The sequence below is a fragment of the Mesoplodon bidens genome (assembly GCF_964165515.1).
Source record: "Mesoplodon bidens genome assembly, chromosome: 4".
Lineage (NCBI taxonomy): Eukaryota > Metazoa > Chordata > Mammalia > Artiodactyla > Ziphiidae > Mesoplodon > Mesoplodon bidens.
In genome coordinates, this window is record NC_138160.1 from 14,006,092 (window position 1) to 14,029,164 (window position 23,073).

At 41.8% G+C, this 23,073-nt stretch overlaps 1 protein-coding gene across 2 annotated transcripts in view; it reads left to right on the plus strand.

The window, feature by feature from the left end:
* Positions 1–23,073, plus strand: part of FBXL7 (F-box and leucine rich repeat protein 7) — a 427,749-nt gene that overhangs the window by 96,464 nt on the left and 308,212 nt on the right. Inside the window, exon 2 of one of the 2 annotated variants that reach the window (XM_081233528.1) lies at positions 18,028–18,117. In XM_081233528.1, the coding sequence (XP_081089654.1) occupies positions 18,028–18,117 (90 nt within the window). Of the gene's footprint in view, positions 1–18,027; positions 18,118–23,073 lie in introns of those variants that run through there. The other variant, XM_081233529.1, reaches the window with a different exon arrangement.

Below are 23,073 nucleotides of genomic sequence, written 5' to 3' on the forward strand. Positions count from 1 at the left end.
TGTGATTTTTTTCCCCCAAAGGGTTGTTTGCCTTCAATTACATTTGTTGCTATTTGTTTATTTTTCTTATACGGAAGTTTGCAATTTTTATATGGTTAAATGTCCTGATAATTTTCTTTGTACTTTCTTCTGTTGGTTTGAGGTTAATAGACTTATAACCTTCTAGAAATTTGATAAATATTTAGTTGTTTTCTTTTGAATTTATATCTTGTGAGTGTTATACTTTGTTTTTTGAGTAAGATGAGGATATGATTTTTTAAAAAATAGATACCTAGTGGTTCCAGTACCAGTTATTATTTCTTCCTTCTTCACTGACTTTCAGGGTTACTTTTCTGTCTTCACTGTTTATATACGAATTTATCTCTGGGCTCTCCATTCTGTTCCACTGGTATTTCTGATTTAATTGGTGTACCTTTATGTGCCATAAATGGTGTAGGACTGGTCCATTTCAAAATCCTTGAACATTTTGCATACATGCAATTATTACACCATTTATGGATATGATTGGATGTTTCACCATATCCAAACGGTAAAATAAAAGCATAATAAACTTGCTCTCAAAAATATTGCAATATACAAAGCAACATTTAAAAAAATCAGCATTGTTTCCTTCCTGTCAAATACAGTAAATAAATGAAACCTTCTTTTGATGGCAAATACAGTGGTAAATCAAAGCACGGACTAATGAATTCAGATTAAGTTCTGTGGTCTTCAGACACTTGTCAGCCTTCAAAAGAAAGAGTAAAATGGGGACTTCTCAAAAAGAAAAAAAAAAAGCATCCCCTTTCTCTACCTGCAAATAATTTTATTTTCTAGTCTATTCTCAGGTATCTGTTTTTCTCTTAACCACTGTCAGATTTAAGTAGTTTTCCTGTGGATTTAAAGTATACAAGTGGCATTTCTTTTAAATGTTCAACATTCAAACTCTTTACTAAATCATTGTTTCATATTGATCTATGTTAAATTTATTTTTCTGGACTTGATTCTTTGTATTTTGAAAACGTGCTAGTTTTATAATTTGGATAAACCAAAAAGGCAAGGTCTGTGTTTATCTGATAGCTGTTACCTTGTTCATTCAACAGGTCTGTATCGAGGGTCTACAAGCAGCTGGCACTGTGGGTAGCAGTGATCTCCACAGACAGAGTCCTTCTCTGGGGAACCCTCAGGGTGCATTCTGGGAGGAGGGCAGTTGCTCCTGTCTGATACAGAGTCTCATGGGCTGTAGTAGAGAGTTTGGGCTTAAGCCGGAACCCAATGGGAAACTGTTAAGGGGTTTAAACTGGGCTGGTGATACGATCTGGTGAAGTGTGTATCATTGTCTATGACACCTCAAGAAGATGGGGAAGGAGGGGTAAAAAGGGCCGAGGGAAGATGGGGCAAAATATTTAATTCCATCTCTTCACTGTAAAAGATAGAAATCTGGAGGCAGACAAGATTATTCTGCCTGTCTCACACCATACATCTGAAAACATTTCCTTAGCTATCATCACACTGAGAAAAACAATACCATCACAAATGCCTGAAATGTTTACGTTTTATTTAAATAAGTGAAGGCCCTGTAAGTTGCATTCCAACAAAGTCTTTATGAACATACTGCTATCATAAACATCCCCTAGAATTTCCATCGAGGTTCCACAAAATGTATTCGATTTTTAGGATGAGTATAATAATTTTACAAGAAGGTGAATGAAGAAAGGCCTAGAGTAGAGGAAGACACTGATGCACAGCTTGAAATGTCAGATCCCTGTTACCTGCTCTTCCTTCAGACAAAATGGGATAGTGAGAATGTCCCTGTCACCTTCACAGATGAAGCGATGGCTTTGTACTAAAAGAATTTGGGACAAGAATTCTAGGGAATTTTACTGTTATTAATCAAGTATCTGTATATCCAGAAAGAGAATGAAGTAAAGGAACAACAGCTATTGGTGGAGTATTTGATCCATTTTGGCTAAAAGGCAAAGCTGTTATATTTTCAAAAGAGAGGAGAGATTAGCTCCTAAGTTGCTATATTCAAGAACTATTCCAGTTTCAGGCAGGATTTATTTTGCTTCACGTTTCTCGTTTTATAGAAGCCAGACCTTTCGCTTCACTGGCCCCTGCAAACCTTAAGTTAGGTTATGACCGCAATTTATATGATAAAAGGGCTGTAAATGCAAAATTTAGGGAGAGCGATTTTTTTTTTAATGCATGAAGCCTTGAAAAATACAACACAGATTGTAGGTGGAAGCTGAATTAAACTTTTTAAAAGAAGAAAGACCTACCAAGACATCTGTTCATTGCCCAGAGCAAATTAAACTATTTCACAGGGTCTGGAAGCCTTATCAAATTTATCATGTGGCTATATATACAGCTTCTTATTTTTACTTGGTTGTGCTTTTTTAAAACTTATAGTTCATCACTGTTAAAATAATTACTTTATGCTTATTCCACCTTTCACAGAGTCAGTCTCTACAGGAAAAAATTGCAGCATATTTTTTTCACGTAGAAAAAATATCTTTAGGATGATCTTTTTTTTTTTTTTTCCTTCTTTTTTTTTGGCTGCACTAAGTGGCTTGCAGGATCCTAGTTCCTGGACCAGGGATAGAAACCAGGCCATTGCACTGAAAACGCAGAGTCCTAACCACTGGACTGCCAGGGAATTCCCAATTTTTTTTTCTTGAATTCTAAGTTTTATCTTTGTTAAGCATACATTTCTGCAGTTCCAACATTGATCACCAGGTGCAGAAGACAGACTCTTCCTTTGTTTCTTATTGGTTCACATAACAGAAATCCAGTAGCAGGGTGAGTGCCAGGACTGATTCGAACTGGTTTATGTCTTGGGGATGTTCTTACCTGATTTCTTTCTGTCTTTCTGCTTTGCTGAATGCATCTTCATGGTAGGGTGGATGCTTCTTTTTGATACAATATGGTTCGTAACAACTCCTAGGGTTATAATCCAGAGAGAGAGAGAGCACCTTTTTCCCTACCACTGACAACTTTGGCCATTTAACTGCCCCTCTCTATCTGCCTAGTCAGTCACTGGTCAGTGAGGATGGGCTCAGGTTGATTGGCTTAGGACAGGCAGAGCTCCCCGCTGGAGACAGAGGTGAATTCACTGTCACCCAATCATGAGAGAGCTACACAAAGGCAGGGGGATGGAATGGATTCAGGGTGGGGGCAGTCACTGCACTCAATGTACTGCTTTGGCCTCTCCTCCCTTCCAGTTCTGATTTAGAAGGATTCTGGCTATCTGTGAAGTAGTCTGTTGCTGCCATTCATATTTTCTCAGTTGCTTTGTGCTCAGAGATGCCTATTGGCAGGAATGGTTACCTCTCCTCCTATGAAATAGAATGGTGGCTTCCCACTGTGGTTTCAAGGGAACCTTCTCCCAACCCAAGGAAGGTGGAAGAGATGTAGGAGGAGAATAATGATCCTCTTAGGGGGCATGGCAGGTAATAAAATTGGTTCTTTCATTTGGGCACTAAGATCACACTGGACATGCAAGGTCAGAAGTCACACACCCAAAGGGAAGACATGGCAGTGAAATAACCCAGGAAATTTTTTCTATATATATATAATTTCTATTCAGTTGCGGAAGGAGGAAGTTGGTTAACAACTCTAGCTCTTCCACTTGACCTTTAACTTTTAGGGTCCTGGTTTGTGGTTGTAAAGTGGTTTTTAGTTTTGCTAGAGGGTTGGTAACTTTCTGAGTCAAGGAGGAATAGAGAATGTGGGAGTCGAAAGGGATCTTGAAAGTGACCTCCTCCTCCGATATTCCTCTCCGCGGTCTGATATGCTGCACTGATTGTTGCTGAAAAGTCTTGAGCAGCTTCAGGACCACCCAGCTAGTCAGGGAGTAAGTGTGGATCCGAGCTATGAATTCTAGTTTCTTCACTTAAGTGATTTCTTAACGGTATTTAGTGCCTTGTGTCTTCTCTGTGGCAGGAAAACCTGCTTGTTGTAATCTTCTCTGCCAAGCATGGCTGTTTGGATCTTTCTTAATTCCCTTTACAGAATTTTGACAATAGACTTCTGCTCATGACTTTCTAATAAATGGGCCGTGTGGGATGGTAAACATAATAAGATCCTAATATTGTCTTGTATTAAATAAGATTAAGATCTGAAATGTATAGCCCTTTTTTCCCGTTTCACCGTTGGTAGACTTATTGTTTATGTTTGAAAGGAGGAGAGTCAATGCCTTTTAAGATTTACTATTCAGAATTTCCACGAATTTGGATAGATCATCACAGATAATTAAGGTAAACACGAATAAACATGCTTTGTATAAAATCCCTAAAATCAATGAGTGGCTATAGGGTACAAAGGTCTGTAATTGTCAGACATAGACTGGGTTTGGGTCACCTAAAGCTGCAAAATATTGCTGCCTGTCCCTTTACAGCACTTTCTGTTGAAAGGGGAAGTTGGTATTTTCTCCACTCTTTCCCTGTCCTCAATGTCCTGCAGTAACGTGACCTCTGTCACCAAGATGGCTTGATTATGGAGTTGTGTTGGACATGGTGTCTGGCACATGGGATATTGAATGAATGAGTGCGTGAATCAAGAAGAGGCACTTACGACTTTGTCACTTGAGCCTTTTGATGCCAGGAAACAAGCATGTGGCTTTGAATTTGCACTCAGATCCTGCTGAAACAGCCTTGAACTTCAAAAAGAACTCTTGTCTTTCCCTGCCCATCTGGATTAAGCCAGGCACCGTCGTCTCATGATCTTTGGGACATAGCCGTCCTTCAGAACTTTGGAGGAAAATCATTGGTTCAAATTGTAGTGAGGCTGTTATTAGCATAAAACTGTCTTGGGAATGACTTACAGTATGATGGAAATTCTTGTGCCGACGCACTACCCTTTAGCCTGTCCATGGCCTGATCCTCTCATTACTCTGCTCAGAAACCCAGCTGTGAAGCACCATCTGTCAGCAGTGGCAGCGGCATCCGTCTTAGTGTCAGCTGACATCTGTGTTAACTCTGGAGGAATTGCCTGAAGGCCGTTTTAGGTGGGTGTGACGCTCGGGGGAGCAGGCTCCGCCTTGGTGCCTTTTGTGAAATACTGCCTGGCCTTTTCAACTGAAAACCACCCGTGATGGAGTGCCAAGTGCTTGCTCTTTCGCGTGCTGGAAGACTCTTTAGGACTTCTGCATTCCGTGATACATTAAACCTTATGGCTAATCTTCCTTCTCCTCTCATAATAATAGTGCCATGCAAGGAGACTTGAGTATATGCTCATATCATAGACTCAGGGTAGGATTTTCTGCAGAAAATGGTGTTGGGGAATCTACTGGGTTGAATCTACTGGGTCCTCCCCCTCCCTTCCTGAAACATCAGAATGTGACGTTATCTGGAAATAAGGTCGTTGCAGGTGTAATGATTAAGATGAGGGCGCACTGGAGTGGGGTGGGCCCTTAATTCCATAAGGCTGGTGTCCTTCTAAGAAGGGATACAGAGTCACATAGAAGGAAGACGGCCATTTGATGACAAGCCGAGATTGGAGGTATGCTGCTACAAACCAAGGAATGCCAAGGATTGCTGACAGCTGCCAGAAGCCAGGAGAGATTCTTGGCACGGAGGAGGTTCTCTCTAGAGACCTTGGAGGGAGCACGGCCCTGCTGGCACCTTGATTTCAGACTTCTAGCTTCCAAGACTGCGAGACAATACACTTCTCTTGTTTTAAGCCAACCAGGTAGTGATAATTTGTTACAGCAGCCCTAGGAAGCTAATACAGAGTACTCTACAGTATGTCACTACTGGGAATCTGTATGAATTTTGTAAGTTCTGTTTTGCATGCTCAACACGTAGCCATTATGTAAAGACTAACTTTTGGAGTAACATAGATATAACTGGTGCCCGTAAGGAAGGGATAGTGCTTTTTAGGAAATATTACGAGAACAGGGCTATTCCATTAGGAGTAAATTTCCAGTTCATTCACTCAGTCAGTCCTTCAGTCTTATGCCAATTCATTCAACACACATGTACTGATTGACCGTAATAGGCCAAGCACAGTACTTGCTTTGGAGAATAGAGCAGTGAACAAAATAGGTATGGAATCTCCCCTTGTGAAGTTGAGAATCCAGTGGAGGAGACAGACATGAGTTTGTTTATAATCAACCTACATATTTTTAACATCATTATAAAAGAAAAAAGCAGTCACGCTAAAAAGCAGTGACATTTTGGGAATCAGTGAGTATTTGGGAATATCACTTAACGATCCTATTTAAAAACTTAAACCTACTGCATTTATGTTCAATTCTATTTGTATGTCTGTGTTTTATAGCCTCACCCAGTATAGACTGTCTTGTTTTTTCTAGTGCTAATCATAATCCTTCACATGCAGTAGGTTTAGCATGTAGTTGCTGAATTAAATTGAATTATTGATTAAGAATAAAAGTAGGGAGAATGGTTAATAATAGCTAACATCTATTAAGTATCTATTATATATATATGCCTTATAGAATTGACCTCATTTTTTTTTTTTTTTTTTTTTGGCGGTACGCTGGCCTCTCACTGCTGTGGCCTCTCCCATTGCGGAGCACTGGCTCCGGATGCGCAGGCTCAGCGGCCATGGCTCACGGGCCCAGCCGCTCTGCGGCATGTGGGATCTTCCCGGACCAGGGCACGAACCCATGTCCCCTGCATCGGCAGGCGGACTCTCAACCACTGGGCCACCAGGGAAGCCCTAGAATTGACCTCATTTTATTCTCATAGGTGTTTCTATGAGTTTATATTTCCCAGTACATCATTTTACAGATGGAGAGACTCAGGGTCTCAGAAAGTAAAAAAACTTCCTCCACCTCAACCAGGTAGTTAGTGGCAAAGCCAAGATGCGGGTCCGAGCAGTGGGCAGTCGGGCTCCACGTCCTGGGCCGCACCTCCGGCCTTAGTCACACTTGCAGCCATACTGCTGCCTTCCGTGGATTTGTTTAAGAGGACTGTGTCGGAATCATGTGCCTTCCTTCTTTTTCTTTTTACTAATCACAGCCTCTGGGAGTAATGCAGAAAAGATTGGCTTTAATTCACATTTTTGTCTAAGAAAATCTTCTTTCCTCACCAAGGTAAAAAGAGCGTGACACTAGAATGTGGAACGATTGCTGATCACTTAAATCATTTCTATTTAATCCTTTCTCTCTTTAGCCTTTGGCTTCTAAACTAATGTCACTTAAATGACTAGATACCCTGCAGGGTCGTGTGTGGTTAAGCCCAGGCTTGCATTTCACATCATGGTTTCACTTGTGTGGTGTTGGAGCGGGGACTCCCGCTCCTGTGCTGTCTGCCTTGAGGCCGAAGCTCTTGCCTTTCCTAGAGAGAATGTGGACCATCCCCAGGAAGAGGGCAAAGGGGACGTCCCCAGGCATCTCCTGGCTGTCCCGCTCCAATCAAAATCCCACGGGCTTCGGAAGAGCCAAGCTTTGTGCAGCAGGTGTGTGTTCGGATCTCAAAGCCCTGTGCTGCTCCATTAGCGTCTGTGATGTGGGCCGGTTGGCAGCCCATCCTGGAAGCTGCTGCAGGATTGTAAGTAAATGGCTCCAGAGGAGCTGCTGACTCAGCCGTGGGGTTGTCCCTGTTCCTCTCCTGGAAGAACTCTGTGTACTTTGTTCGCCTGCTCCAGCCGCAGCCCTCAGGATCTGATTTCAGCTGGAAACGAGCAGCACTAGAAGTTTCAGAGTTAAAAACCACAAGTATTGAATCCAGCACTGTGTCATGGCAGCACCATTCACAGTAGCTACAAGGTGGAAACACCCCAAGTGGCCATCAATATGCCCCCCAAAGTGGTACATACACACAATGGAATAGTATTCACCCATAAAGAGGAGTGAACTACTGATACAGGCTACAATCTGGATGAACCTTTGAAAACATGATATGTAAAAATAGCCAGACACAAAAGGATGAAGATCGTATGATTCCATTTATATGAAATATCTGGAATAAGCTTATTTGTAGAGATGGAAAGCAGGTTAAAGGTTACCAAGGGCTGGAGGACAGAGGAATGGGGAGTTACTGGGTAATTGTACAGAATTTCTGTGTCAGGTAATGGAAAAGTTTGTAAACAGTAGTGGTGGGTGTACAACACTGGGAATGTAATGGATGCCACTGAATTGTACACATAAAAAATAGTTAAGATGGCAAATTTTATGTTATATATGTTTTTAAAATAAGGAAAAAGATGCCAGCACCCTGAACCAGATCTTGCATCTCTCAGCAATGAGCTAAATGTTGAAAAGCATCCTTGGCTTTTCTCAGGCTGGACATAAACCTATGAGAACTGGACCTTGTAGGGGAAGGGCCCAGCACATGGGCAGGGTGAAGGAGGTGCTCAGTTAACGGGTCTTGTTCCCTGTTTCTGCCTGGACTGCCCCCCAGTTACAGCATGTGAGGCCTGCTCAGTGGCCCTGAGGTCACTTGTTAGGTGCTTGGGAAACTGGAGTAAAGAAAGTTCCAGTTAAGACATTAAATGGCTTGAAAGGGAAAAAAAATCAAAACATGACTGAGAGTTCTCTATTTCCTTTCCTTTCCTTTCTTCTTCTTGTCCTCCTGAGACTGTATTTCCAATCTTCACCAGGAAAGAACAAAAAATGGAGAAGCAAAGCAAAGGACATCATCTACTGTTCTTCACTCACAATAAAGTGAAGCAGGGGCTCAGGATTTGATTCCTCCTCATTTCACTCTAGTTCAGCGTCTCCGACTCTGGAGAACTCATCTATTAAATCCCCGCTGGCCTGCAAGAGCTAATACGTGTTCACAGTATGTGTTCAGTTTCTTTCCAAAAACTAATATGCACCTGGGCCAGGGATTAATCCAGATCGTTTTTTGAGGTAACTAATATTATTATTCTGTATATACAGACATTTGAACTATGGATCAAAGAAGATAAGAAACTATCTCAAGATAACAATCAGGAAAATAACAGTGAATTCAACACACAAACATGACCCACTGCTCCCTTGATCTAATTCTGAGATACAGAAAAAAAAAAAAAAAAAAAAGAGAGAAACTCTCTTTCCTTTGGTGTGGACATTTAATATTAAAGCAGACTCTCATGGTGCACCGGCAGCCACTTGGAAACAAGGTGCCAGAGAGAAACAGGAAATAAGGGGCTAAGGCCCTCACCACGTGGGTCCACGTGGTCCTTTGTAGATTTCCTATCCGAGGTCTGTGGCTGAAATCTGCAGGAATGAGTTCAGTGCATATAGTCTGGAATTGATAAAGGGAATCAATTTTGCAAGGGATTTCTTGGACTCTTTAAGAATGTTGGAAATCATAGGACCCCACTGATTCATTCTTTTGTTATGTCTTGATTGATCTTTTCTGTTTTCCCCTTTACCTTCCTCATGTTATCAATAAATAACAACAGAATGTCTGACTGTCTTGTTTTAAACATCTGCATTTGCACAGTCAGCCTGGGCGCTGGGAAAGAGAAGAGAGAAGAAACTTAGTGTTGCAATTTTAACTTTTTTTTTTTTTTTTTTTTTTTTTGCGCATTACATGGGCCACTGTTGTGGCCTCTTCCGTTGCGGAGCACAGGCTCCAGATGCGCAGGCTCAGCGGCCATAGCTCACGGGCCCAGCTGCTCCGCGGCATGTGGGATCTTCCCGGACCAGGGCACGAACTCATGTCCCCTGCATCGGTAGGCGGACTCTCAACCACTGCACGACCAGGGAAGCCCTGCAATTTTATATATGGAAATTTTTATATTAAAAGAGACTGAAAATCCTATTCTAATAGGATCACCATTTAATGAACATTCTCCTTCTCTTCAGACATTGGGAAAACCTGTCACCCTCTAACAGAAAGCCTGAAGGAATCAATGATTGACCCACCAACTGATTTGTCCATACAGTGGTTCACATTTACACGTGTGTATGTTCACCTGTTAACAGACAATGCTTACCAACTTCAGTGCATTATTAGTCTTCGCTTGCTTCGGTATTTGTATATTTGATACCTAATTGTTTGTTCAGTTGCCCTCATCTGGGCCTCTAGCCCACTTGGGAGGAAATTCAATAAAAAGCCAAATTTTACTGTACCAAATCCAGCAGGCACAGTTTGGATATGCTAACAACTCCTAATGGGGGTTTTGGCCATTGGTCAAATAAACAAACTTTCATGTAGCAGTTGGATAGAAAGCAGAATTGCCAACTTTGTTTATGCCTGAGGCATTTTTTACTGGATCTATAAGGCATGTAGAATTTATATGCGTATGTAATATTTGCTTACTATTATATAATAGTAAAATAATAATTAGTGTTTTAAATTTCATTTCTTGTTTCCTGATACAAATTGAACTGTGATAAATGTGTCAATAGTAAACAATCATGGTGGACTCTGGCCGGGACCGGATGTGATTGAATGCGTTACAGCCCCTGGCTCATAGCAACTCTCTCCCACCCTGAAAGGTGGCGGTACGATACCCCTATTCTTAGTAGAGAAAATAGGTAGTTGGTTTCATTTGTTTGTTTGTTTTTATCCGTGTTTTATGGATGAAGGCAGTGAAGCTTAAGAGAGTTTGGGAGATCTTCTCCCGGGTATGGTGCATGGAAGTGGTAAACATGGATTTTAAACGCCCCTGGGTCTGACGTCGTGATGGACAGTTGCATGTGTCAACTTGGCCAGGCTGCAGTACCCAGCTGTGGAATCAGACACTGATCTGGGTGTTGCTGTGAAGGTGTTGTGTCAATGTGGTGAACATCTGCAATAGTTGACATTAAGGAGACTACTTTTGATGATTACTGTCGACTGGACCGTGGGCCTTCAATCCAATCACTTGAAGGTCTTAAAAGCAAAATGTGAGATTTACTGGAAAAGAAGGAGTTCTGCCTCAAGGCTGCAGCATTAACTCCTTCCTGAGTTTCCATCCTGCTGGCCTGCCTACCTACAGATTTCCAACTTGTCAGTTTCAACTATCCTGTGAGCCAATTCCTTTAAATCTCTCTCTGACTCTGTATCTATATATATTGTATGTGTTGATATTATATATATATCTTACATATATGCATATATGAATAACCCTATATATATATATTTATATATTTATTTATAGAAATAATGCCATAATTTTCCCTGGTCATTATATGTATCCTGATAGGAGATATTTACACGTCTCCTATCCGTTCTGTTTCTCTGGAGAAGGACATCAAAGCCTGGGCACCATGACACCCATTTGCAAAAAGTGAAAGAGGTTTCCATCTCCACATTACAGGAGATGAAACAAGATTCAGAGTTTGAGAGACTTGCTCATAGATACGCATGTGGCTTGGAGATGGTAGAGCTGGGGTTTGAAGCCAGAGACTCCAGAGATAGTGCTCGAAACACTCAAACCCAAATCACTCCAATTGCATGAGAAGTGGGCAGCCGTGATGGATACAGGACAGGGCGGCTGACATCTATTAATCACTTGTGTGTGTAATGGTCACCACGCTGAGCACTTCGCCTGGTCCTCCTGGGTTCTTGGTACAGCTTCCTGTGGAGGTCAAGGCATCGGTCACCAGGAGAAGCTCCTGGCTGCTTCTCAGACCATATGGCAGATCTGAATCACCTAGAAGGCATGTGAAAACATAGGTGGCTGAGCACCACCCCCACCCCGCTGCCCCGTTTCCCATTTAAGGGCAGGGGAGATGAAGCTCCGCCTTCTGTAGTGGGGCTGTCACAGAATCTGTAGATATATTTTGAAACCAGCGCACCTCAGTTCTTTCTGGTATTAGTGTTTGCTCAGGTCTGGCTGTGCCTCCCCTGCAACCCTCCGTGGTGATCACCTCTCGTTCTGGCCGTAGAAGCATCATATCCGCTAAGCTGACTGCCCTAGACGGGTCCCCAACAGACGCTCCTCTGCTTGGGGTCCTGTCGCTGCCACAAGGGATCCCAGGCGACTCCAGGAAGTCACACCTCCGGAGCTCCCTGAGTCCAGCCAGACTCCCCTGCAGCCTGCCGTGGCCATGCGTCTGGTTGGTGCTGGGGTGTCTAAGGGTGATGTTCTCCGGCGTGCTAATTATAGCAATTATAATTGCTAATTATAGTCCCCAGAGCTGCTCTTCTTTATCTAAGACCCCCCCCCCCCACCAGAGGAAGCCCGGAGAGAGAAACAGGACGCAACCTGGGTATGTCTTCCCTGTGCTCCCCTTTTGCCTGGTCCTTTCCAGTTATTTCCCTAGGCTGTGCCCCATCTACCCACCACCTCCCTGTGGTCTGGACGTCCCTTATATAAAACTCCAGGATCTAATCTGACAGGTCTGGCCCTTGGTTAGCTAAAGGAGGTGAGATATGTTGGCAGTCCCTTCCTAAGACAGTAACTTAGCTTGCAGAAACATGGCCACACAGCAGATTTGTTTTTGACTATTAGAAGCCAAGTATCCCCTGTTCTTTCCTTGTGAGTTCCTAATGTGACAGTTCCTCTGTAAATGCCCCTCTCCTCCTGCCCACAGCACACACACCTTTTCCCTTTGCACTTGAACTCACTGGGGAGATGGTTCTGCTTCCAGAAGCAAGGCAGAAGAGAAGAGTGTATTAATAGTATCCAAAATAGGAAACCCATGATACTAAGATTTATTGACTCTTTTCTAAATGCACTCTCCTAAGTGATATATCTGCATTATTTTATGTAATCTCACCCCACCCTGTTTATAGCTGAAACCACTAAAGCATTGAGGGGTTTTATCATGTGCTCAATACTAGTAAGTGGCAAATCCAGATATAAACCCCGGCCTCCTGACTCTAGACCCTATACCCTACCCACTTAAGGGTACGTGAAAGCTGGTTACAAGCTGTGAAACCAGATTTAATACAAGATTATGTGTAGTTGATCCTCACTATTTGTGGATCCCATATTCGCAGATTTGCCTACTAGCTGAAATTTATTTGTAACCCCAGAAGGGGACTCACGATGCTTTCGTGGTCATCCTTGGATGTGCACAGAGGGTGAAGAATTGGAGTGGCCAGGCGAGCAGGATCCCAGCTGAGGTTGAACAAGGTGACTTCTTGTTTCAGCTCTCATGCTGCAAGTAAGGGTCCTATAGTCTCTGCAGTGCCACGTGTTTCACATTTTTATGTTTTTATTGGTGAATTCACGATTTAAAATGTGTAGTGCTGAAGAGCTACGTGTCTAGTGTGCCTAAGTGCAGGAAGGCTGTGATAGGCTTTACATGTGTTAGGTAAGCTTCCTTTAGGCTTGAGTCGCAGTGCTGTTGGCCTTGAGTTCAATGTTAATGTATGAACAATATATATTAAGTAAGGTGTCTGTATTTTCTTTTCTTTTAAAAAAAATTTTTTTTAGCTTTTTCATTTTATTGATGTTCTTTTAATACATGTTTAAGATTAAGATTAATATATGCTTAAGTTTAAGATTAAACTAGTGCTCAAGTACTAACAGCACAGAAAGCAATTCTGGATTAAGGTTTTATTTATTTTTTTAATAAGGCTCAATTAGATGGAGAACAGAAATGAAATTCTTCTCAAACATACAAATGTGAATTGAATTGCTGCCTTTTGGATGGATCTTTAACATTGACTTAACCATGTGGACAGTGTCTGCAGGTAGAGACGCAGCATCTGCCTCTCTGCAAGTGGGCCAGCTGGGTGAGCACCATGTAGCTGGTAGCTGGGTCCACGTGGTTCAGCCGGAAGCTCCAAGATCCTCCTCTCCGCTGCTGTTAACTCTTTGCTCGCCGGACGCCTCACTGCTCCCTCCGGCCCACTCTGGGAGTAGGGCCCAGAGCCGCTGCGGTCTCCCCAGAAGATGATTAATATCTTCTCCACTGGTCAGGGTCATACTGTCTACTTCTATTTTTTATCTTATATTGGAGCATAGTTGATGAACAATGTTGTGTTAGTTTCAGGTGTACAGCAAATTGATTGTTATACATATACATGTATCTATTCTTTTTCAAATTCTTTTCCTATTTAGATTATTACAGAATACTGAGCAGAGTTCCGTGTGCTATACAGTAGGTCCTTGTTGGTTATCTAATTTAAATATAGCAGTGTGTACATGTCAATCCCAGACTACAAGGTGCGTTTAAACACGCGCATAAAACAAGTTTATGTATTGATAAGTTGACAAAAATGTGATCAGAGGCTCACAGACACCTAATCCTGTGTTTCCCCTCAGAGCAATGATTCCCTGTTGTTAATTCAGTGTTTGCAGAGACTTCATGGAACATAACAAGAATGGACTGTATCGATCTCTCTGTTACCTTGCTTTCCTTAATTAGTTAATTCATTAAATACTCAGGCATTTAAGAATGCTTTACTTATCAAAAGGCATACATTCTTAATGGAGGTGATATCACCCCCAAATGGACAAAAGTTGGTTCTTGGGGTGGAGGGGAGTGAAAATCTTACTCTTTTTATATAAAAAGCATATATATATATATATATATATATATACACACACACACAGTACATAACAAATCTGTGTTATTACAATTTCAGTTGGAGGGTGATAAGGAAAAATGTCTAAAAAGTTTCCTTGGGGGCTTCCCTGGTGGCGCAGTGGTTGAGGGTCCCCCTGCCGATGCAGGGGACATGGGTTCGTGCCCCGGTCTGGGAATTTCCCACATGCTGCGGAGTGGCTGGGCCCGTGAGCCATGGCTGCTGAGCCTGCGTGTCCGGACCCTGTGCTCCACAACGGGAGAGGCCGCAACAGTGAGAGGCCTGCGTACTGCAAAAAAAAAAAAAAAAAAAAAGAAAGGTTTCCTTGGAGGGTGGGCAATCATGAAACAAAGGTGGAGACACACAGTTGTAGGGCACAGTGAATAATATGATGAAGCATCTAAAGTATTTACTAGACTATGCAGCACAGCATATGCGCTCCATGTTAGCTATTTATTAGAAAAATCATTAATAATAGTGTTTGTTTCCCCAATCTTCTTCCCTTTCTTCATAGACCAGCGTTTCCTATACTGCAGACTGTGGTCTTCTGAGGAATCTGCACACACATTTTCAGATCTCTCTGAAAATTTCTCCTGAAATTCGTTGTTTTCTTTTGTGCTTTCATTTTTATGATGATCTTAAAGACGATGCTTGCATACCGGTCCTCTTTGTAGCAGAGTCCTCCCACAAGATTTCATTGCCCAAGTTTGCACCTGACTTTTAAGGAGGGAGCTCTCCTTCAGTGGTTATAGGCCAATAAGGAATAAAAGAAGAGCAGACTGAAAACGTGTGAATGATATAGTCAGAGCAAGTGAGGGCCAACTGACGTGCACCCTGTTGTAGGAGGAAGGACTCCCCAAGTTCAAGTGGATGGAAGTGGTGGGCAGGGCGAGTCCCCAGAGGGCCGGGGTAGTGTGGACATGCCCAAACCAAGAGCCCACTGGCTTCAGGAGCCAGTGCTGCATTTACGTTTTCAAAGGCAATGTAATCTCAGCAAAATAACATCATCTGCCAGGTTAAATTAATGCTGTTCATTTGAATTTTATGGGTTTTATTGTTTTCATGTCCAGTTCATTAGTTTGTTTTGGTCTTATTGTTGAATCAGATCTAAGGCAGATGGGGGTCATTTCTAGTTTTCCATTTGTGCATCACAAGTAACAATATAATAAAAATAATTTCTATAAGTTAGTGGTGCACAATAATTTTTTTTGCCATATTACAGTAGTATTTGCATGACTCAGGTGTGAGGAATGACCATGGACTCATAGAATCATAGACTATTTGAGCTGCTAGGAATCACTTAGTCCAACCATCTGCCCTGTCAGATGTCGACACTGAGAAGTGAAATGTCCAAGGTCAGAGAACAAGGGAGCAGCAGACTGAGGTCAGAGACCAGGTTGACATACTTCTAACTAGGTACCAGGTCCAACATGTCAACCCCTACCAAGGGTGAACCATGGCAGGTAAGTGGTGCTGCCTGACTCATATAAATGCTGCCACAAAGGCCTGACACATACTGATGGAGAGTTTCTGCACTGTCTGCTAACTCTCAGAGAGGAGGATGTGAAATAGGCAGAAATGATGGGAATAACAGAATCGTTTCAGAGCCATAAGTTATAATGAGCAGTGGTGAGAAGAAGCAACAGCCATTGAACTTCACTGCTCCGGTGATGTTGCCCATGAACTTGGATTGTTCCATTACTCTCAACATTAGCAAACAAAATCCTGAAGCTCTTTCAACTGAAGCCCATTTGTGCTTTTCTACTTTGTCCTTTTTATAGACTATAAACTCACTCTACCTAACTGGGGTGTGTACACTATGCCGGGAAGACTATTGGAAAACAGTGTTTCTCAGCTTAATGTAAGAGTTTAGATCATAACTTGTGGTGTGAAAAGAGTTCATCTGGGGTGTAATTGGTTGGTGACTGTTTTAGTTTTCTATTGCTGCATAACAAATTACCATGAATTTAGCAGCAGCTTACCACAAGATATCTATTATTTCACTGTTTCCTTGGGTCACAATTCTGGGCTTGGATCAGCTGGGTCTTTTGTTCAGGATCTTGCAAAGCTGCAGTCAAGAGCTGCTTTCTCATGTGAGGTTGGGGTCTTCTTCCACGCTCATGTGGGATTGGTAGAATTCATTTCCTTGCAGCTGTGGAACTCATGGTGGTTTGCTTCTTCAAGACCAGTAGGAAGGATCTCTCTCCTCTAGGCTCTTTAAAAGGGTTTACTTATGTATTTAGATCAGGCCCACCCAGGATAATCACCCTTTTGATTAAAGTTAATGCTATAGGAAATTTAATTACATTGGCAAAATCCTCTCACCATTGCCATGTCCTGTTGCTTAGTGGCAAATTGCAAGTTCTATCCATACTCAAGGGGAGCAGGTTACCAAGGGCATGGACACTGGCTTAGCCTGTCCAGGTTGCTACAACAAAATACCATAGACTAGGTGGCTTATAACAACAGATATTTCATTTTCACAGTTTTGGAGGCTGAAGAGTTTGAGATCAAGGTGTCTGGTGAGGACCTGCTTCCTGGTTCATAAACGGCCATCTTTTCCCTGTGTCCTCATGGTAGAAGGGGCAAGGGAGCACTCTGGGGTCTCTTCAATAAGGGCACTAATCCCATTCATGAGGGCTCTACCCTTATGACCTAATCACCTCCAAAGGCTAATCACCTCCTAATACCATGGCATTGGGGATTAGGTTTTAAGATATGAGTTTTAGGGAACATAAACATTCAGACTGTAGCAGGTACCATGGGGGTCATCTTAGAATGCTGTCCACCATGGTCATTGGCACTTCCCTCCCGAGGCAGTGAGTGTGGTTCATATTTGTGGACTTTCATGTGCATTTGGAGAATGTCTGCAATATTAATGTATACGTTCAAATTAAAATCTAGAAGAGTAGAAACTCCGTTGTGAGCTGAGGTGAGGTTATTTAGACCAGGGTTTCTCAACTTCAGCAAATTGATGTTCTGGGCTGCATAATTCTTTCTTATGAGGTGCTGTTGTATACGTTGTAAGATGTTGAGCAGCATCCCTGGCCACTAGAATCCAGTAGCACACCTTCCCCAGTTGTGACAATTAAAAATAACCACCAGTCATTACCAGATGTCCACTTGAGGGAGAGGCACCCCCATTTGAGAAGTCCTGCATTAGAAAAACAAAGTGGGTTTTTTTTTTTTGTTTTAATGAAGAACCCATTAAAGCAGGGAATTTGTTTTTTAAGGTGATGCAGCTGTTTGGAGCCAGCAGGCTCTTGCTCCTTGGATAATGCCTCATTCTTAGATTTGTCTTTATCCTTTATTAGGAAACGTATAGTTTATAGTTGCAAAGAAAAACTTAATACTGTAGATGTGTTTCCCACATGGACTCTCTTATCCACACGTATGCCAAAACAAGATTACGTTATCATATTTGACTATGTTTTATAATCTTGTCTGAGTTTATAGTCAAGCCATATTATAATAGGGCTTTAGTTCTCCTATGACATGGGTCAGATATTTCCCAAAAGATATTTAACGCCTAAGGCAAGGAATCTAATGAACTCCTTTCTTGGTGTTATGGCTTCTTTCTTGGAAACAAGTGATATGGCTTGTTAAGGGACGGAGTGGAAGGCACGGTCCAGTTCTGAAATTATAAAACTCAAAAGCTGCTCGTTCCTGTTTTCTCTAGGCAAAGGCAGCTCAAGCATCTCATCCGACGTGAGTTCAAGTACAGATCACACGCCGACCCAAGCCCAGAAGAATGTGGCTACCAGTGAAGGTAGGCATCTGCTCTTCATTATCTCTTGCCCTCTGGTCACAGTGCTGGTTGTGTTTGGAAGACACGTAAAAGGTGTGAGTTTCAGTTCTGTTCTACTGAGTGGAAGCATATGAGATTCTTAAATGTGAGAAGGCCAAGGTTTTCCCAGGTTTCTTTTTTGTTGCATTGCTGTCACCATCTACTACAGTTGTTTTGATGTGGTTTAGGGTAAATGCTGTTATTTTGTGAAAATATAACAGGCTGACTTTTGGGAAGTGTTTATGAATGACATATCTTGTTTTTCAGTATGAAAAACATTATGATTGTAAAATCTTTATGCTGCAGTTGAAAGTTCCTGCAAGAACTTTCAAAATAGGCACACCTGGAATTCAGGATTTTGATAATGGGAAGGTCATAGTCATGTGATTTGTAGAACTTGAACTATTCCCAATACCTGGGGAGTAGGAAAAGAGGTTTGTTTGATTCTTTAAATAATAAATGAAAAGGCCTGCTTGTCAGAACAAAGATTGGTTGCACTGATATTCTTGATAAAGAATTTGACTATATGTAGTAGCACTTGTTGGAATTTAATTGTTGAGAAGAGTTTCAATAGTTGAGAAGAGTTTCAGTTATTACTTACTCGTTCGAGTGTGGAAATCATTGTTTCTGTTGTAGTTATTTAATGGAAAGTTGACCCAATTATGTAATCGGCTCCTTTTATTTTAAGGTGAAACACATTTAAATGATTTCTTTTCTGAAGAAGAGTTCTTTCTAAATGAATTGTTGAATGAAGGTCCATGGAAGACACGAATGCCGTTTATAATGAAAGACTTGTGAGATGTCAGCTGATTTTCTCACGACACTGTATAGAGCCTACTTTCCTAGTGTGCAGGGTGTTGTGGAAACAACATTTCCAGTCTTTGTTTCAGAGGCTTAATTTCTGCTGCTTGTAATATTGGGAAACACACTCAGAGCCTGATGTTGGTCATCTCAGTTGTTTGATAGCTCTTGATCTGCATTACAGGATATGCATTAATGACGATGCTTTACTTCTGTTGTGTGTATCTTCTCTTTGGGTATTCTTTGACTTGGTGTGTTTCAAATAAGAATTATCTTCTCTGGGTTAATTATCCCCAGACTGATGGATAAATAGCTTTTACAACTGGATTGTATTCCCTTGTGTTTAGTGCCTTAGCATTGTTTTTACCAGCATTCTGTGGCAAACAGATTGAGGTATTCTCCTTAATGTAGTGAAGAATCAGGTAGCAATCCAGCTTTAATTTTGTGCCTGTTCATTCAAATATGGGGATTAGATCATTCTTGAAATTCAGTTAAGGTAATGTGCAAATCGGGTAAATTGATTTTAGACCTTTGCTTTGATTCTTAAAAGCCAGAGTGGAAATCACTTCAACTTCATTGATCTATGATCTGCTCTAATCAGAAATCTATGTTTTGTAAGATTATCACTTCTTTCCACCATTATTTTACTAGTCACGCTTGTCACAGTAATTTGTCTAATTTGAGTGGCTGTGAAAATAGAAAGTTAAAAGTATGTGAAATAATTCTTCTGGGTTTCCCTATCCGATTTAAGTTCTCTTAATATTTTTCCTCCTTTTCAAAAATAGAAAATACAAAAATATATGATCTCTGTTGCAAAGGTTGGGGGAAGGGGCCATGGAATTTCATGCATTTTTAAAAGGTCTGCTTTTATGCTTCAAAAAAAAACTATGTAACTATGAAAAATGTTTTCATTTTTGTTTTGCCATTTTCTTAGGAAGATCCTTTTGGTGTAGGCCCAGTCAATGTTTCATATATTTTGGTCACAGTGCGTTTTTAGGAGAGAAAAATGGGAAAATGTGTGATGTTCACATGAAACAGAATTTTTAGCAACTGGGCTGAATTGATAAGGAGTTTTTTCTGAACTCGTAAGTAGAAGAACCTTGTCGTTATGAAAGATGCTATCCATTTCTTGCTTATCTAAAAAATTTTTAAAAGAATGTGTCGTTTTGCTATTTATTTGCATGAATCCATTCTGCCACTGTTTTTCAATCAGTGAAAATTTTAAAATATTAAAAAATGAATTTGATGTGGGTATTAGTTACATTGAAATGTGTTTCAGGGTTGTTTGCCACAGAATGGTCTCATATTAGGGGTCTGGTTTTTCCAGATAGAAGCATAATAGCCAGTGCTCATTTTCTCAGCACACAGATGACAGAGCCCAGGTCCACCTCTCAGGACGAGCAGTCAGGGCATCACATTTTCTGAGCTCCACAAGGTGGATTTACCTGATGGCATTAACGGTTCCTCCTACCGGAAAACACCTAGGTAACCACTGTATGCAACACACTGACAAAAGAAAAGAAAACAGAAGGTGGACACCGATTTCTTACACACGCTAAACAAGAGCACATTTAAAAACACTTCTTTGATTATCTTTCCACTGTTTTCTAGGACTATATTTAACCTTTGATGTTAAAAAGCATATTGGATAAGTGGTGTGCCGACTTTCTGGAAGCTGTATGATTATGGTTATTTTCTTCAGTTCTTTGATCTTCTTATGATTTTTCACCTCTGAATTCATGGGTATTCTCTTTGAGAAGCACAGGGAGGATCCTCAGTTTAAGGGTCTGAGTGATACTGAGTTCTAAACATAATATCTTTTGTGGAGGATAATATTCAGTTTTCCTGCAGCTTTTGAAAACCGTGACCATACCTGTAACAGCTGGGTTGGAAGCATTTGGAGCAGTGTTGGACTTCTCCCTGATGGGCTGGATGAGGAGGTGTTATATCAGTTCCCTGGGTGGTGTGTGTGTGTGTCTGTGTGTGTACACATGTGTGCATTTGTGTCCAACCTACACAGGGTAGCTGATGGCCCAGGCACCGTCTCTTACTGGGAAACATGTGGGTAACCGCTCTATGCAATGTATGCTGGGAAATAAACTGAGGAGCTGGGAGTGGAGGGACGGGAAGGACACACAACATGCACTGACCTGGGGCTGGCAGCAGGAATGGTGATGAACTGTCTTATTGGGGAGATGACGATGTTCTAAAATTGGATTGTGGTGATAGTTACACAGCTCAGTAAATTTACCAAAGCTCATTGAATTTTACACATGAAAAAGGGTTTTGGGCAGCCGCTGCCTGACCTTCAGACTTATACCTAAACCATCACAAACCATTCTTTTGATATGTTGCCTCCCAACTCGGAGAGGTGAGAGGCTGAGTCTTGACCCGTACAAAGTGCAAGGCTGGAGGCTGGAAGCTTCTCCTGAGATGCTCTGGCCTTGGGGCCAGAAATGGCCTGAAAGCCATCATAACAAATCCTGGACCAGGAGGGTTCATAGCCCAGCGTGTGGTGCCCTGTCAGAGTTGACCTATTACGGTACGTGCATATTCTCCCATGAAGCTCTGGAAGACGGGAGAGATGATGGACCCACAGATTTCCCAACCTTTTAATTTATTTATTTTTTAGCTTTTCTTGGATAGTTGCTAAACTCAGCTCAGGTTTTAAACATGTTAGCATCCAACCCTAATGGTTGAAGCATCATATTTATTCACTCCAAGTCGGATTCTTTTTGTTTTTTTTTTTAAAGAAGATGTTGCGGGTAGGAGTTAATTAATTAATTTATTTATTTTTGCTTGTGTTGCGTCTTCGTTTCTGTGCAAGGGCTTTCTCTAGTTGTGGCAAGTGGGGGCCACTCTTCATCGCGGTACGCGGGCCTCTCACTATGGCGGCCTCTCTTGTTGCGGAGCACAGGCTCCAGACGTGCAGGCTCAGTAGTTGTGGCTCACGGGCCCAGTTGCTCCGTGGCATGTGGGATCCTCCCAGACCAGGGCTCGAACCCATGTCCCCTGCATCAGCAGGCGGACTCTCAACCACTGCACCACCAGGGAAGCCCCACGTCAGATTCGTTGCTAAGGGCTTATGTCTTTGTTATCTATCTCAAGTTGCAGCGTATGATCCTCTTTGGGTCATAAGGATATTTCCCTAGGATGATGGGCCCAGATGATGATACAACTTGATTTTAATCCAAAAGAGAATGGCATTTTTTACCTGATGGTAGTGTTCTCTTCCAAAATCTCATGCAAAACTTTCATGAGTCTTAATCTGTGACTCTAAAGCCACACCCCTTTCAAGGAATTGGCAGCCTGCAGTGCTTTCTCTCTGATAAGGTATAGGCTTTCTTTAAGACCCATTATATTTCTTGTGACAGTTTAAGTTCCTGGTTTCCTGATACTGTAGGGGGTTTGGGTTCAAGTGTAGAAAGCTGGAGAACTTTACATTTTTTCCCAACAAAATCTGCATTCCAACATCATAAACCATAGCTTAATTCTTTCCAGTTGTGTTACTATTCTTTCTCTTCCATTTTTTTCTGTCTTTCTCACCCACAGGGTGTTTTCTCTTGTACTGGAAAGAATGGCCTTTGACCTTCAGCTCTTTGAAAGTCATGTCCAGCTGTGAGCAGAATCAGTTGGATTAGGTTAGATCCTGAAGAAGCTTCCTAGAAATAGGAAGCTGAGCTTGGGCTTCTTTTGTGGAATGGGCGGCGGTGGGTGGGGGCATGAGGGTGTGGCTTTAAGGGTGGCATCTCAACAATGCAGCCTTCTCTTGAGCTGGGGGAAAATGAAGTGGTTAGTTCAAAGGCCAAATGCAGTTGGCTGATGAAGAGTCAGCTTCACTCAGCTGCTCTTTAATCGCATTCAAGTTTAGATACTGAACTCATGGACAACACAATTTATAGGTGTGATGGCTGTTTATACATGGTGGTTATCAAGCCGGACAACCGTGGAATCCGAGAATTTTTAGAGCTACAAAAATTCTTGGCAATTTTCTGATCTACTGCAGTCATTCTACAAAGAAATTCCTGTGGCACAGAGAACTGGAGAGATTTGCTCAAGATTACACACCTAGTACATTGTCAAGCAGGAGTCTGACACAGTAATGTTTTGGTGAAAGATGGTCCAATTAGAAAAAAG